The sequence below is a fragment of the Anomaloglossus baeobatrachus genome, chromosome 2, assembly GCF_048569485.1.
Source record: "Anomaloglossus baeobatrachus isolate aAnoBae1 chromosome 2, aAnoBae1.hap1, whole genome shotgun sequence".
Taxonomy (NCBI): domain Eukaryota; kingdom Metazoa; phylum Chordata; class Amphibia; order Anura; family Aromobatidae; genus Anomaloglossus; species Anomaloglossus baeobatrachus.
This window is the reverse complement of record NC_134354.1, coordinates 658,755,626-658,773,738: the sequence shown is the minus strand read 5'-3', so window position 1 is coordinate 658,773,738 and position 18,113 is coordinate 658,755,626. Positions and strand designations below refer to the sequence as shown.

General features: G+C 47.8%; 1 protein-coding gene across 1 annotated transcript in view; it reads right to left on the bottom strand.

The window, feature by feature from the left end:
• Positions 1 to 17,903, bottom strand: part of SHMT2 (serine hydroxymethyltransferase 2) — a 126,424-nt gene extending 108,521 nt beyond the window's left edge. Inside the window, exon 1 of the mRNA XM_075337066.1 lies at positions 17,775 to 17,903. Within this exon, the coding sequence (XP_075193181.1) occupies positions 17,775 to 17,807 (33 nt within the window). The 5' untranslated portion in view covers positions 17,808 to 17,903. The remainder of the gene's footprint in view (positions 1 to 17,774) is intronic.
• Between the last annotated feature and the right edge of the window lie 210 nt (positions 17,904 to 18,113).

Sequence of the window (18,113 nt, the reverse complement as noted above, 5' to 3'; positions counted from 1 at the left end):
GACATTCCCGGAGCTGTTAGTTATTCACACTGAGGGGGGCCATGGATCAATGATTCAACAGTGCCCATATTGTGAGAGACATGTCCGGACTGCTAGGCTTCTAGTATCATAGCCATAGTCTCAGAAAAACTGTCAGTAAATACTGCAGACACCGTCCTCATCCCCTGGCCATTAGTGCATACAATGGGAGTCTATGTACCTGCCGGCCGTATAGCCGTACATGCTGTACCAGCTGTATAGAAAAACATGTGGTTCTGCACCTTTGTTTTACACAGAGAATATGCTGATAACTCCTCCGCATAATCCAGGAGGGTATATACAACGTGCGACCAAACAGTGCAATGTATATAGTACAAGCATATCTATAAGTGCACTTCTGCACTAGTGGGGTTAGCACCACAGGTGCTGCTTAACGCCTGTTACAGCGATTGTGTGACTATCAGAATGCCAGGGTCTTCCACACTTGTCTCTGTATCGTACAGAAACTGACACTAATGGCTGCCGGTGTCCTTGTAGAGAAGGAAGCCGTGGGCGTGCCTGAGAAAGTGCGGGAATCCGGATTCACAGTGCACACAGTGAGAGGGGTGGAGTATGCAAAACATACTCCAGCTCTCAGCTCTGCTCTATGCAGCGTCACGCCCCTACCCTGACTGTCAGGGCTGTGGGCGGTAACGAAGGGAGACTAGGCCCAGAAGCCGGGGACTCGAGTTAACAGCGCGGCCGCCGTAAAAGCGCGGGCCGCGCTGAAGTCCCCGGCGCACCACAAGTGCCAGCCGCGCCGCAGTTCCAGCGGCCGGCGCGACCGAATCATAGAAGTGGCCAGCGTCCCGCCCCTCTCCTGACTGGCAGGTCTGGGGGCGGGAACGAACGGAAGCAGGCCGCAAAAGCCGGGGACTCTAGTTATCAGCGCGGCCGCCGTAAAAGCGCGGGCCGCGCTGAAGTCCCTGGCGCACCACAAGTGCCAGCCGCGCCGCTGCCAGCGGCCGGCGCGACCGATTCCTGGAAGTGGCCAGCGTCCCGCCCCTCTCCTGACTGGCAGGTCTGGGGGCGGGAACGAACGGAAGCAGGCCGCAAAAGCCGGGGACTCTAGTTATCAGCGCGGCCGCCGTAAAAGCGCAGGCCGCGCTGAAGTCCCCGGCGCACTATAAGTGCCAGCCGCGCCGCAGTCCCAGCGGCCGGCGCGACCAATTCCCATAAGTGAGCCTGCTTCAGCAAAGCTGAATGAGGCCATGGCACAGGCGCCGCAGCGCTGATGTCCCCCGGCGCACTACAACACCCAGCATGCTGCGGTGTGAGCGCCAAATGCACGGGGACACAGAGTACCTTGAGGAAGCAGGGCCATGTCCCTGATGTACTCCGCTCCATCCAGCATCTTCTCCAGGGGCTGTAGATGGAGCACGGTCTCAGTGCCTGGAGACCGGTAAATCCCACTTCACCCAGAGCCCTGTAAAAAGGGATGGGGAAGGAATCAGCATGTGGGCTCCTGCCGCCGTACCCGCAATGGGTACCTCAACCTTACAAACACCTCCGACATACAGTGGGGTGAGAAGGGAGCATGCTGGGGACACTATATGTGTCCTCTTTTCTTCCATCCGACATAGTCAGCAGCTGCTGCTGACTAAAAAGTGGAGCTATGCGTGGATGTGTTGCCTCCTTCGCACAAAGCACAAAACTGGTGAGCCAGTGATCCCACTGGGGGTGTATAGCCAGAAGGGGAGGGGCCTTACACTTTTAAGTGTAATACTTTGTGTGGCCTCCAGAGGCAATAGCTATACACCCAATTGTCTGGGTCTCCCAATGGAGCGACAAAGAAATCTATTTTTCGATCCATCGGGTCCTTGAGCTGAGAGGAATCTTCAAACGGTAATGTAGTTTTCTTTCCTACCTTAGCCACCTGGATATCTACTTTAGGAATCGCCATCCAACATTTGGCTATGTCCTCCTCTAATGGAAATCTATCCTTCAGTTCTCCTTGGATGTTTAGACGTGTCTCTGGGATTTCTCACTCATGCAAAATTAAACACTATATATTATCATGAATAGGAAACACCATGATTCATCTTTATCTCAAACCTCCGAACATTTCATCCTGGGTTCTAGGAATAATTTTTTTCCTCTTCGACTCACATTGTCTATCTCACTGCCGCTAAGAGCTCCTCCATGTATCGTATCATCTTGAAGTGGTGCCTGTGTTTCTATTATACATTTCCTCTGGCTGTTGCACTCCTGGTTTTGCCTCACAAATACTGAGGTAAAAAAAACTCACTAAATACTCTGTCTGTACATGACCTTACTAAAGAGTAAAACTATAATACATAGAACATATAAGAACTAACGTGCAACATTATGGTGTGCATTTGCTTGCCTCTCGTCATGTAGAAGCTTATGACCCAGACCAGAAACAAAAAGGCTTAGTGTAACAAGCCCCGCATGTGCTCGCTCAGCAATCACCTCCGCTTCCTCCTCAGCCAAACTGATCTGTAGAGATGATGAAATCAGCATTCCCAAATTGCATCAGCTGAATAAAGTCTACACAGACATGGCCGATTTACACTGAATTCCAACTGTAAGGCTATGTGTCCACGGTAGAAGGTACCTGCGGATTTTTTTGCCTGAAAATCCGCGACTTTCGCGGCAAATCCGCACCCGCGGATTTGCCGCGGATTTACCGCGGATTTTGATGCAGATTTTTTTTTTTTTTCCCCATTCAAAACGAAAAATCCGCACCAAATCTGCACCAAACAATTAACATGCTGCAGATTTTTCCGGATCAAAATCCGCGGCAAATCCGCAGCGGAAAAATCCGCAGCATGGACACAGCATTTCCAAAATGCCATTGAAATGGCTTGGAAGTGCTGCTGCTGCAGATTTTCGGGAAATCCGCGGCAAATCCGCGGCAAAATCCGCGCAAAATCCGCAGCGTGGGCACATAGCCTAAGAGGTGATCTGGAGAACTGACATTCTGAAGTGATATTTTCTGCTGAATCTTCACGAAACAGACGATTAGAAGATGCAAAAACTACTGTAAAGAAAAACTTCAGTGAAGTATGAAATATCTTATAATACTTAATCTAAAAAAGGAAAACAAACCCAACACAAGGGCCCGCAATTCATTATTGCATGTGTAACAGGTTTTTTGTTGTGTGTTTGGTAACGTGCACTAAATTTATCTTCCCATTTTCAACTTTTTTGTAGTCTAAAGCACTTGGATGCCATCTATATGCTGTAGCTTTTCAGCTCTTTCAGTTTTTTTTATCTGAGAAAAAATTAAAATTAAATTGTGACCAAACGATATGTCACTTACTGGGACGCCCAGTGTAGTTGTGATAAAACCTGACACCCTGACTAGACTCCGATGACATTGATCAACAACTACTTGTTGCATACAAGAAAAATCACCGACATCAGAAGAAGCCTTAAGGCTGCTTTACACGTTGCGATATCGTGACCGATATCGCTAGCGTGGGTACCCGCCCCCATCGGTTGTGCGACATGGGCAAATCGCTGCCCATGGCATGGCGCACATCGCCCAGACCCGTCACACTACTTACCTGCCCTGCGACGTCGCTGTGACCGGCGAACCGCCTCCTTTTTTAGGGGGAGGTCCGTTCAGCGTCACAGCGACGTCACAGCTGCGTCACTGAACCGCCGCCCAATAGAAGCGGAGGGGCGGAGATGAGCGGGACGAACATCCCTTGTAGTCCAGCATATTCATATACTCTGTATAACTGCTAGATCTACAGCAGAAAAAACATTGATTTTATCAAAATGACAGCAACCAGCTTAGTGAGTGACATCCCTAGAATCAGGGTCTCTGTCTCTACATTATGCTGCTCTCAGATGGGTAGTAAAAACCTGGTGACAGATTAGTCTTATTGAGACGTCCGGGCTTTGTGTACGAGTGCGATCCATGGTTTTCATGGACAGCACTCATACTTGTGGTAGTCTATGGGGCCATTCAGATGTCTGCAACTCTTTGCTGACCAAGCAGCCCATGGAAAATCACTGAGACACCTCTGTTTTCGATCTTGGGGTTGGATCAAAATCGGCAATGCAAGTCTATGGGTTTGTGAAAACTGGCAGAAAGGAGAAGGTGGAACACAGAGGAGCTTTGCAATGTATTTTCTCCTCAGTGAAACACACTGGTGAAAATCTGATGAAACTTTGGACTTATTTTGCATACCCCCCCCCAAAAAAAAATTCCTATTTCTCAATGAGGCTTACCACTGCAACAAATACTACTGTACAGCATACCTGTTCGCAGGTTTTGTACCCTAGGTTTACTGTGCTTTTCTATACCCCAGAAACTTTTGAAGACACATGGTAGCACATGCCATCCTAACATAAATGCAAAAGACGTTGGGCTGAACGTGGCCTTAACATACAGAGAGCATCGATACCATTCATTAACCAGCCTTGGTGTCAAGGCAGTAAGAACACAAACCATCTTGTAAAATTAGTTTCTAATGCATCTCCACTGTTACATTGTGCACCATTTTAAAGGGAATCTGTCAGGTCCTGTATGCACCCAGGACCACGAGCAGTTCTGGGTGTAACTTGCTAATCCCTGCCTAACCGTCCTAGCCTATAGTAGCATAGATAAAGGGATATTTAGAAAAAGTATTTCTATAGATCCTTTATGATATGCTAATGAGGCCAGGAACTAGTTGCAAGGGCGTTAGTTCTCTTGGCTAGTCGCCCCCTTTAATGTAAGCATGCCCCTGTGGGCGTACTAAGATGCTAATGAAGGCCCAGCGTCAGAGGCATAGTCGCTCTCACCTCTCTGTTACCACCAATGGTTTTTGGCTCAGTGCACATGATGACAAAGGCCACGGCACTTCTGGTCATACACAGGCCACCAGTTTGAACCCGTGATGCGTACACCTGGCTTGATATGACCAAAAGTACGGGACTTCTGATCATGCACACTGAGCCCTAATCCAGTGTCGGGTGCGGTGACAGCAGAGAGGTGAGCGACCATCCTCTGACGCCGTACATTCATTAGCTTAAGACCCTTGAGAGTAGTCCCTGGCCTCATTAGCATATGATAAAAGATCTTATGAAATACTTTTTCTAAATACTTCTTTATCTATGCTACTATAGGCTGGGACTGCCGGGCAGGGATTAGAAATATGCAGCCAGAGCTGCTCATGGTTCTGGGTTCACTTAAGTGATACACTTATGGAAACAGAACACTTTTTAGGTCCAAAATTTGGTCCATTTTTTTTACAAAATTGCACATGGAGCAATAAGTCATTTGTGTAATATAAGGGACGCACGCACAACCTGCGGTGTGCCGTCCAATCACACGACACCTCCGTGTCACACCGCTATCGATGGCTACTTATTGACAGGACGGCTCTGTACACAAGGCACGTTCCAACACAAGCAAATCCTCTTCTTTTAGCCGTCACAGAGTTCAAGTCCAAAGAATAATAGCGAGTTGTGTGTTTACTTCTTCAGCTCAGTGACTTGGTGCAACGTCTGCTCCGCTATTTCCCCCTCCCACCCAGGGCTCATGTACTAACAATCAAGGTCCAGCGCTTTTAGATAATAAGAAAACACACACTCAGAGCAGTCTGCAGTGGGGCCGACCAGCTGTGGCTGCCGGAAAATGACTTTTATGCAAGAGATGTGCAGACATACATACACAGCTGCAAGGTACAAAGCCAACAAAATTGGGCTATAAAGTCAACGGAGCGTGCCGTGTCTCTGAAGAGATCATAATAAACCCATTTCCAGCCACTTACTCCTGCACATAACACTATGCCAATTCTGCTCCTATAGTATGATTATTATTAACCCTTATACCAATGGTAGACTAACCCGGCAGCACAGCACGCTATGGAGGGGACGCAAGATGCCGAGTGGGGGGAATGGTAATTAAGACCACCATCATCACACAAAACCTATGAATTCTACACATGCTCTTTGTAGAGCAGAAGCAGGCCCAGTGTACAGACATCAGACTGTATGTAGGATCAGCTAGAAACACTACAAAGAGCTAGTGCTGTATACCGTCATGGATGGGAGCTGGGACTTATTTGGGACTGAAAGGCTGCGGATTTCCAGGAACGCAAAGGGTGAAAGTTGCAGGACACAGGGGCAAGTTGTGAATAACGTCCGCAGCACAGGTTGGATTTTCATGAATAATATGGATAAAATCTCATCCATGTTTTGGCAGAGCAAAGCGCAGCAGAAAAAACGCGCATTTTTTATCGCGTTTGGACTTCCATGCGTTTTTCTATTTGTTTTTTAGTCATGGCAATCACATGGATCAGGCGTTGTACCCCCACGAACGCTGCGCTGACTCCTGCTGAGGTTACAGCCAGGACCTGGCTGTCCGTGCCTGGAGCGGTGCCCGCGCCTCTCCCAGCAGTTTAACCCACTAAATGCTGCACTCAATGTGACTGCAGCATTCAGGATGCAAGGAGAGTTATTGCTTACCTCAACCTGGTGATCGGGTCCTTGTAATGCGATCACAGGGACCCAATCGCTGTCATGGCAACTCTTGGTCATCACCATGAAAACCCCGGGTTACTGAGCTACGGAGAGCCTCACACACCATGTCAGATGCATGGTCTGTGAGGCAAAGTAGATATAATCCATTGTAGTGATTTAGCTCTAGCATTGCAATGGATTATATAAGCAGGAATAAAAATGCAGATATAAATGATATGCTGCATGTTTTTTCAGCACCAAAATCTGCAAGGAAAAAAGAAGCAGCGTGTGCACAGCAAGTCAGGATTCTCATAGACTTTGCTGGGATGCTTTTTTCCTTGTGGTATGGATTCAAATATGCAAAAAAAACACATGAAAAAAAATGCAGCATGTGCACATAACCTTAACAAAAAGAACCACATTTTTTGTAAAACAATTTTTTACAAGGGAATCTGACAATGATCCATGGGTAGCATGTACCAGACGCTGGCTGCAGGATTTCAGCCATACACGTTTAACTGTGAAATCTGCAGTGATATAAAATAGTCACCGGACAGGCGGGTCCCCGGAGGCTTCTCCCCACCCGCTACTCTGGAGTGACAGGGCTCCCCCTATACACGCACGGACTCCAGACCGTGGAAGACATTTTCATAGGGTATGGTGAACAAGCTTTTCAGGCAAGCAAACTCATTGAGTTTTTCAGGTGGATGACACTGAAGCATCATTTTTAGTATCTTTTGAGCTTTCCTATTATCTTTCACTGCTCAGCATAGAGCACCTTCAGAGCAGAACATGCCTAAAGTTTGGTAAAGGAATATTTAAAGAAAGAAAAAAAAAAGATATTTAGCTTATGTATTGGCCAATGCATGTGAGCCCGGTAACCACGACAAGGTGATCTTATTATATCAGGAACATAACTTCATAGTATCATATTATCATAGTTTTTAAGGTTGGAGGGAGACTCTAAGTCCATCTAGTTCAACCCGTAGCCTAACATGTTGATCCAGAGGAAGGCAAAAAAAACCCCAATGTGGCAAACAAGTTCCAATGGGGAAAAAATTTCCTTCCTGACTCCACATCCGGCAATCAGACTAGTTCCCTGGATCAATACCCTGTCATAAAATCTAATATACATAACTGGTAATATTAAATTTTTCAAGAAAGGCGTCCAGGCTCTGCTTAAATGTTAGTAGTGAATCACTCATTACAACATCATGCGGCAGAGAGTTCCATAGTCTCACTGCTCGTACAGTAAAGAATCCTCGTCTGTGATTATGATTAAACCTTCTTTCCTCAAGACGTAGCGGATGCCCCCGTGTTCCAGTCACAGGCCTAGGTGTAAAAAGATCTTTGGAAAGGTCTCTGTACTGTCCGCTCATATATTTATACATTGTGATTAGATCCCCCCTAAGCCTTCGTTTTTCCAAACTAAATAACCCCAAGTTTAATAACCTGTCTTGGTATTGCAGCCCACCCATTCCTCTAATAATCTTGGTCGCTCTTCTCTGCACCCTCTCCAGTTCAGCTATGTCCTTCTTATATATCGGTGACCAGAATTGTACACAGTATTCTAAGTGCGGTCGCACTAGTGACTTGTACAGAGGTAGAACTATATTTTTTTCATGAACACTTATACCTCTTTTAATACATCCCATTATTTTATTAGCCCTGGCAGCAGCTGCCTGACACTGTCCACTAAAGTGAAGTTTACCATCCACCCAAGTCCTTTTCTGTGTCTGTTTTACCCAGTGTTCTACAATTAAGTACATAATCAACAAACAAAAGAACCTCATGTTCTATTTAATTTTTTGCCTAGCGGCTTTAGATCATTGTATTTTTGGGATGTGCGATCCATGTCTTTTTCTTCATAGTATGGTATTTATATCATTCTATCCCCCTCTTTTTTTGCTTGGATCTGCACTCTCCCCATTTGGCACAGGTGATTTTAATCAGCAGGAGACTGCAAGAGGGGTCAGCCTTCTTTTTGCTCCCAGTTCACATATGGGAGCCAGTGGGAGGTGAGTACACAGCTCCTCTCACTGTGTGCTGGTGCTGTGTGGTGGCTGCTGTTGTGGTGGTGTGGTGTCAGTGGGGCGGCGCGGCCTGGAGCCTTGGGGGCTTTGCCTTGCAGCATGGGTGCAGTGAGGCACCAGGTCGCCTGCCTTGCTGGCGCTTTGTCGCTGTGGCGGTGGTCTGTGCACGGTGCCGCACAAAAAGGTCAGGTTAGGGACCCACTCAAGAGGTTTGCCGTGACGTGGCAGTGGGCTTAATACAATCTGATCAGAATGGTAACAAAAGAACCTCATGTTCTATTTAATTTTTTGCCTAGCGGCTTTAGATCATTGTATTTTTGGGATGTGCGATCCATGTCTTTTTCTTCATAGTATGGTATCTACAATTAAGTACATAATCATAAATGTTATTTCCTCTACCCAAGTGCATGACCTTACATTTATCTACATTAAACTTCAATTGCCACTTCTCAGCCCAATCCTCCAATTTACATAAATCTCCCTGTAATATAAACTTATCCTCCTCTGTATTGATTACCCTGCAGAGTTTAGTATCATCTGCAAATATTGAAATTCTACTCCGCATGCCCCCAACAAGGTCATTTATAAATATGTTGAAAAGAAGCGGGCCCAATACTGACCCCTGTGGTACCCCACTATGAACTGAGACCCAGTCTGAGTACGTACCATTAATAACCACCCTTTGTTTCCTATCACTGAGCCAGTTTTTAACCCAGTTACACATATTTTCCCATTTTATGTACCAACCTTTTGTGTGGCACCGTATCAAAAGCTTTTGAAAAGTCCATATACACAACATCCACTGCATTTCCCTGGTCCAGCCTTGAACTTACCTCTTCATAGAAGCTGATCAAATTAGTTTGACAGGATCGATCCCTCATAAACCCATGTTGATACTCTGTCATAAGGTTATTTTTCTTGAGATACTCCAGTATAGCATCTCTCAAGAAACCCTCAAGGATTTTACCAACCGTAGAGGTTAAACTTACCGGCCTATAATTTCCCGACTCAGGCAACTTGAGATGCCTCTGGGTTAAAAACCTACATATCTTGGCAGAAAGGATCCAGCTATAAAGGGGGATGGGCACACCTTGGTTATAGGGCAGAGTGCTCAGTCAGAACTAAACGCACTACAAATATCAGAAAAGTGCCAGCTAAAATATTGCTATAGCATTAATGCAATACCAGAGATCCCTTATTCAATGTTAGCATTTAGAGTGCAGCTGTATGTGTTTTTGTAGTTATATTGTGTTTTCAGCTGGCACCCGTTCACCCCTGTTCATCATCTTAGCACGCTCCTGTGGGCATGCTTACATGCTAAGGGGGCCGACTAGCCAAGGGACGTAACGCCCTTGGGACTAGTCCCTGCGCTCATTAGAATATTATAAAGGATCTTTAGAATTACTTTTTCTATAGATCTCTTTATCTATGCTAGTGTATACAGGGACGGTTAGGCAGGGATTAGAAATATGTACTCAGAACTGCTCGTGGTTGTCGGTGCATATTGCACCTGACAGGTTCCCTTTAAGAAAAGAAAAACATATTTCTGGAGGGTTTTTTGTTTCTTTGTTTGTTTTTTTTAACATGGTTTTAGGCTTTGTTCCCACAATGAGCTTTTGGGGAGTTTTATGATGTTGCAGAATTTTTTTAGCAGAATTTTTTTTTTTAGTTACATTTTTGACGCTGCGTTTTTTTTTCCCTCAATTGGTCATCCTTTAAAGTGAACCTATCAGGTGCAATATACAGCCAGAACCACGAGTAGTTTTGGGTACATATTGCTAATCCCTGCATCTAGTAGCATAGATGAAGAGATCTTTAGAAAAAGCATTTCGAAAGATCCTTTATGACATGTTAATGAGTGCAGGGCTAGTCGCAAGGGTGTTCGTTCCTGTGCTCATTCTGCCCCCTCAGAATGGCAGTAGGCCCACAAGGGAGTGCTAACATGCCATTCAATGCCCACTGCCCAGCGTCATCATCGGCAGTGACGCACATACCTGTGTCCGTTGCATCACCTCAGAACGCTGGGCATAGGGTCAGTGCGCATGATCAGAAGTCCCCGCACTTACGGTCATGCACACTATGCCAGATGGAAGCCCTTGCGACTAGTCCTTGGCCTCATTAGCATATCATAAAGCATTGTTAGAAATACTTTTTTTTTTTTAAAGATCCCTTTATCTTTGCTACTATAGGCTGGGACAGTTAGGCAGGGGTTAGCAATATGGACACAGAACCACTTGTGGTTCTAGGTGCATACAGGACCTGACAAGTTCCCTTTAAATAAGGCAGCTGTTTTTTTTTTAATACTTCCTGGTATTTGGAAAATCTTTAGCAAAAATGTTCAACTTCCCCATTGACTTCCATTACACTCGAAACACAAGTCAAACCCATCTGAGCAGTCAACTGGTTACGAGAACAGAGCAACCGAGCATGGTAGTGCTCACTGCTTGTTATGATTACCGAGCATGGTAGTGCCCGCTCATCACTAGTCGTTACAAGTACTAAGCACCCGAGCATGGTAGTGCTCACTAATCACTACTTGTTATGAGTGCAGAGCACCTGAGCATGGCAGTGCTCACTAATCACTACTTGTTATGAGTGCAGAGCACCTGAGCATGGCAGTGCTCGCTCATCACTAGTTATAGCCATACAGGAATAGAAAATTTCCAATTCAGCATATACATTGGACCTCTTTATCTCATGACCGGTTACTCTGGAAAACAAGTAGCTAAATAGTTACAGAGGGCGATCCGGGAATACAGAGCCTTACATAATATTGCATGAGAATTGTTTGATATTTTGTTAAATTAAAAGGGGATGTCCACTGGTCGCCTATTCATTTGGTCAGGTATAAATAAGTAACAGAATATTGATCTAATAGAAGTTTATTTTCCCATGAGAAAGAACTGAGTGACATTTTGTACATTTTTTTCCTCAACCTCTTTCTCAGGCTTTCAGAGAGATGTTGAAAATAAAGTGGTTACGATTAGTGTGCCATTTTTGGTCAGGATATACCTATAAGGCTATGTTCACACAGTGCATCTTTTATTGCGTCTTTCAGGTCACAAAGATGCCCCTATATGCATTTCCTCCTCCCAGCAAAGTCTATGAGATTCCTATTTTGCTGTCCGCACTGGGCATCTTTTTTCGTCTTCATCCTGGCTGTGTTTTTGAAGATGCAGCATGTGAATTGTCTTTGCGTTTTTTCAACGTTTTGAGCCCTTCCAGTCACTAGATTTGACTTAAAAAGTGCATTGGGCAAAATAACACATGCGTTTGTTCCGTAGGTACATTTTTTGGGGCCAAAAACGCTGCATATTTGTGGTTAGAAAAGATGTACTGTGTGAACACAGCCTTAGGCTAGGTTCACATTTCCGTTGTTTTAAATCCGTCAGGTCCATCAGCGACGGATCAGTTGTTTTCTAGATGTCAACTGACGCAACGGATGTGTTTTTTACAGAATTCCTTTCACAGGAATCCTGTGAAAAAACTGATCCGTCGCATCCGTTAGGCTAAATTCACACTTCCGTTGTTTTGCATCAGTCACAATCCGTCGTCTAGAGGAATTACGGTATCCTGCAAAATATTTTGCAGGAATCCTGTTTTTCCCCATAGACTTCTATTAGTGACGGATTGTGACTGATGACCTTGCGTTGCATCCGCTGCGTCGCGGTCAGTCGTTTTTTAACTGACCGCCAGGCGGGAGCAACGCAGCCTGTAACGTTTTTTGAGCGGCGCGATCCGTAGGATTTTGCTGCGCATGCGCTCTCTGGCTCCCCGCCCCCCTAACCAGGATAAACATCGGGTAACCAAGCACTGCGCTTTGGTTAGTTACCCGATATTTACAGTGGTTACGGGTGCAGGGAGCCCGCGCTAAGCGGTGTATGCTGGTAACCAAGATAAATATCGGGTAACCAAGCAAAAAGTGCTTTGCTTTTAGTTACCCGATATTTACCCTGGATACAGTGTGCAAGGAGGCCGACACTTCACCACTCGGCTCCGCCCCCTCCCGCACTCCGCATGTGTACACTCTCGCACACACACACACACACACACACACACACACACACACACACACACACACCTGTCCCCAGCCATGCAGACCGCGGCACTGACGTCCTCAGCTCCGCCCCCCGCACACAACGGAGTCCGCAAAGAAATTCTTTTCTTTGTCATCCGTTGTACAACGCATCAGTCACATGCGTCAAGCAACGCATGTGACTGATGCAAAACAATGGAAATGTGAACTTAGCCTAACATCCGCTGTGCATCCATTTTTTTGACGGATCAGTCATGATCCGTTTGTGATTGGGACAGCCCAGTGGGTGTGCCAAACATGGTGGGCATGCTCAGTAGAGCATGACGGAATCCAGCGCTGGATTCCGTTGTAAGACGGATTACGACGGAATCCAGCACCATAGACATCCATTACAAGGATGGCGACGGATTCCTGCGCGGCGCGTTAATTTTGACGGCCAGAAAAACGTTACATTTTGCGTTGCTCCCGCCCGGCGGTCAGTCAAAAAACGACTGACCGCGACGCAGTGGATGCAACGCAAGGTCATCAGTCGCAATCCGCCACTAATACAAGTCTATGGGACACAACGGAATCCGCTAAACGGATGCCGTTGTTTACCATAGCCGCGGATTGTGACTGATACATTTTAACGGAAATGTGAACCTAGCCTAAGGTGGTGTAAGGAAGAAGAGTACTAAAGACTCAAACATGACGTGAAGAAATCCCTGTGTGGTGAATGTGCCAGCGATGTGCTAACTGCAGTACTGCAATAAAACATGAAAAGCTTGATGGATGTGTGCGGCAAGTCTGAACCCGCTAGTAATAAAGCAGTATTTAGCTAAGGCCGAGTTCACATGTCCAGAAATCATCTGTTAGAACACATCCAGCAGCAACCGCTGACAAAAAAGTTGCGCAGACAACTTTTTTTGTCCATTTTTAACCCCTTCACAGCCCATGACATAGTGGTACGTCTGAGCTTGTGTCACTCCGTTTTCCCTGCACATCAGCTAGTCTAATCAGATATGTGCCTCTAAGGAGCGGGTGGAAGTAGTTACATCGAGCTATCAATCTCTGACAGCGGGATAACGCACTCTGGCAGAGAGCGAGTCATTCCCCGCTCCCATCAGCAGCCCAGTGATCCAATCGTGGGGTGAAGATGAGTTGTTATGACAGCCGGGGGTCAGATGTCATGACCTATCCTACGGATAAGCGGTCAATGTAAAAGTTATGCATAACCTCTTTAATAAATAGTCTTAAAGAACCACTCTACCATTTTTTTTTTTATTTCAGCACAGGATTGTTGCTTTAAGGGCTCGGCTCCACTTGCGTATAGCTTCCGACACGAGAGCATCGGATGTGATATGCTAATGACCCTCTGCTGCGAGTGTGAGCCAATGGTCATGCGACTGTGATTTGATCTTGCAATCGGATCACAGCTGCGAGAAGTGGGAGAGTGCTCGTTCTCCCCATCTCCTCTATGGCCTGTCTCTGCGTACATTGCACTGCACTCGGATTACATACGAGTGCAGTGCAATGTTTCATATGCTCCCATAGACTTGTAAGGGGGAGTGTGAGCTGAGACTTGCTGCCAAACGTAGCATGCTGCGATTCATTTCTCAGGCCAATATGGAATGAAAAATCAATTGCAGATGGATACTGCCCCATAGTTTTGCACTAGAGAGCAATCTGATGTTTTATCGGTTTGCACTCGTCCTTGCAACATGCAAGTGGAACTGAGGCCTAACTCTAAAGGGTACTTTACACGCTGCGATATCGGTACCGATATCGCTAGCGTGCGTACCCGCCCCCGTCGGTTGTGTGACACATGGGGAAAAAAAAAAAAAAAAATCACTGCCCGTGGCGCACAACATCGCTAACACCCGTCACACTACTTACCTGCCTAGCGACGTCGCTGTGAGCGGCGAACCGCATCCTTTCTAAGGGGGCGGTTCATTCGGCGTCATAGTGACGTCACTAAGTGGCCGCCCAATAGCAGAGGAGGGTCGGAGATGAGCGGGCCATACATCCAGCCCACCTCCTTCCTTCCTCATTGCCGGCGGGATGCAGGTAAGGTTAGGTTCCTCGTTCCTGCGGTGTCACACATAGCGATGTGTGCTGCCGCAGGAACAACAAACAACCTCGCTACTCACCTGTCAACGATTTTTGGTGTTGGAGCGACCTCTCCAATACCAACGATTTTTACCTCTATTGCGATCGTTTTAGGTCGCTCAGAGGTGTCACACGTTGCAATGTCACTAACGACGCCTGATGTGCGTCACAAACACCGTGACCCCGACGATATATCGTTAGTGATGTCACAGCGTGTAAATGGCCCTTAAGTCTTCTTCCCCCTGCCTGATACTCACTGTCCGGCATCTTCACATTTTACCAGCGTTACTCCGGTCCTACAACGTCATCTTGTAGCTGGAATTCAGAAATGAGGTCACAAGTACTCAATACAAGTCTATGAGAGCCAGAATGAGGCTCTGATAGACTTATATTGAGTTACACCATGAAACACAAGCAGCCGGCAGGTCACAAATCTCCAGAGACCGACCAGAGCGATGCTGGAAACAAATGGAGACACCGAAAGGAGAATAAGCCGGGGACTTAGATTTAAAGCACCACTCCAGGGCTGCAAAACTTAAAAAGTAAAATAAACACTGGAGTGGGGCTTTAACATTCTTTAAGGGATTTTTCGTAGTATTTTATTTTTTTTTTTTTTAAATTGAACAGCTAAAAAAAACAAAAATCCACGTGCATGAAGCCCCATAGTTTCTGAGTGCAATCAGACATTTTTCAGCGCTGGCTGATGCTGGTTAGGCTGCTTTCACACTACGTTTTTTTAACATCCGTCATTAACGTTTTTTTAACGCGAAACGGATCCAGTGCAAATGCGTTTTCATTTCAATGCATTTGCAATGGACTCGCGTTAACATGCGTTTACCTGCGTTTGCGTGCGTTATAGTGAGGATCTAGACTTGCAGTTTTTTAACTTTTTTCAAAAACGCTACTTGTAGCGTTTTTGAGCTGCGTCCAAATACTGCAAATTGCTGGATCCTGACGATACTGCACGCAAACGCATGTGAACGCTGGCGTGCTGATAGACAGGATCCTGCTTGCTCTACTGAGCATGCCCAGAATCCAGCCTCGCGTGATCAGTCCCTCTCTCCCCCGCCTGAGAGCAGAGGACGCTCATAACCAAGGTAAACATCGGGTAACCGCGGTCTTAGTTACTCGATGTTTATCTTGGTTACGTGTGCAGGGAGCAGGCAGCCGGCTCCTAGCAGCTGAGGATGCTCGTAACCAATGTAAATATCGGGTATCCAAGCAAGTTACCCGATGCTTACCTTGGTTACGAGCTTCCACAGCTGTTAGATGCCGGCTCCCAGTCTTTCACGTTCAGTTCCCCTCACTCACGATCACGACTCCAATGCCCGCCCATAAACTTAAAGTGACAGGATCCTGCAAAATAACACTTGCGTTTGCATGCGTTTTTTTGCTGTAAAAGCAGGATCCGCTTTTGCAGCAAAAAAACATTCATGACGCATGTTAAAAAACGTAGTGTGAAAGCAGCCTTACTGACTGGGAAAAACATCCCGTGCAGAATATAAACCTGCGCTAGTTAAGGCTGCTTTCACACATCTGTTTTTTTCTGTGCGGCACAATCCGGCTCTTTGCAGAAAAAACGCAACCGTTTTTTTTTTTGCTGCCGGTTGCGTTTTTTTTGCATAGACTTTCATTAGTGCCGGATTGTGCCGCATGGGCTTGCGTTCCGTCCGGTTTTTACTGCATGCGGCAGATTTAGCCGATGCGGCGCGATTTGCAACGCATGCCTATGGACGCAGCATGCGGCGTCCTGCGGCAAACACCGCATGCGGTTTTTTCCACTGCGCATGCTCAGTAGCGTGCAGCAAGCGGCAAAAACCGGACGGACGGCATGTCAAAAACTTATGCAAAGGATGGGGTATTGTCGCCGCATCCGTTGCATAGGTTTTAGAGCCGGATTGGCCGGCTCTGCTAAAACCGGAGCTGTGAAAGCAGCAGGAAACAGAGAGCAAAAGACACAGAATAAGAGGCACAACACCCAATCAGATTATGCCTTTTTTTTTTTTTTTTTAAAAAATGCCTTTCTTAAACATAAAATAAATAAATAAAAATGGAAAAAGTGTCAATCCTGCTGCATGTGGATTCCTTATGAAACAGGCATAGCATTTCTTATAGCACTGACATACACTGCAGCGGTGTACTGTACACAAAGCAGAGCGCAAAAGCTTTTCCAATAACTACAATAATTGCACAGAGGTAAAATGTGAAGCACGAGTTATTAGAGCTTCATGGAGAGCAGCAGTCCGGGGGTCGCACAGAGCAGGCAGTCCGGGGGTCGCACAGAGCAGGCAGTCCGGGGGTCGCACAGAGCAGGCAGTCCGGGGGTCGCACAGAGCAGGCAGTCCGGGGGTCGCACAGAGCAGGCAGTCCGGGGGTCGCACAGAGCAGGCAGTCCGGGGGTCGCACAGAGCAGGCAGTCCGGGGGTCGCACAGAGCAGGCAGTCCGGGGGTCGCACAGAGCAGGCAGTCCGGGGGTCGCACAGAGCAGGCAGTCCGGGGGTCGCACAGAGCAGGCAGTCCGGGGGTCGCACAGAGCAGGCAGTCCGGGGGTCGCACAGAGCAGGCAGTCCGGGGGTCGCACAGAGCAGGCAGTCCGGGGGTCGCACAGGGACACAGGGGTCGCACAGGGCAGGCAGTCCGGGGGTCGCACAGAGCAGGCAGTCCGGGGGTCGCACAGAGCAGGCAGTCCGGGGGTCGCACAGAGCAGGCAGTCCGGGGGTCGCACAGAGCAGGCAGTCCGGGGGTCGCACAGAGCAGGCAGTCCGGGGGTCGCACAGAGCAGGCAGTCCGGGGGTCGCACAGAGCAGGCAGTCCGGGGGTCGCACAGAGCAGGCAGTCCGGGGGTCGCACAGAGCAGCAGTCCGGGGGTCGCACAGAGCAGGCAGTCCGGGGGTCACACAGAGCAGCAGTCCGGGGGTCGCACAGAGCAGGCAGTCCGGGGGTCGCACAGAGCAGGCAGTCCGGGGGTCGCACAGAGCAGGCAGTCCGGGGGTCGCACGGAGCAGGCAGTCCGGGGGTCGCACGGAGCAGGCAGTCCGGGGGTCGCACAGAGCAGGCAGTCCGGGGGTCGCACAGAGCAGCAGTCCGGGGGTCGCACAGCATCCCAGCCAGGCAGCTCGCAGGCAGGTGACATATGTGACAGCTGTCCCGGTCCCTGCAGACCCTGAGTCACTCACCTGGGCCAGACGCCGTAAAGAGAACGGTAACATGACGCACGGCTGCACAAGGAACCGGACCGGGGCCTCCCGCACAGCACAGATCAGTGGATGCACCGGGGACACACGTGTGACAGCGCCTGCGCACTGCAAACCTGCCACGCTAGAACGGCGCACTCGTACGCATGCGCATCCCGTGATGCATTCTAGGTAGCGGCCGCGCAGCGTTGAGGCTGCTGATCCTCCGTGGACTCGCAGTGCTGCTCTGTGCTGCTCCGGGTAGCTTGGCTTCTGAGCTGTGCTGTGTTGTGACTGTCTGCAGGTGCAGCAATGGTGGCTTATGTGGTAGTGGTTGTTGTA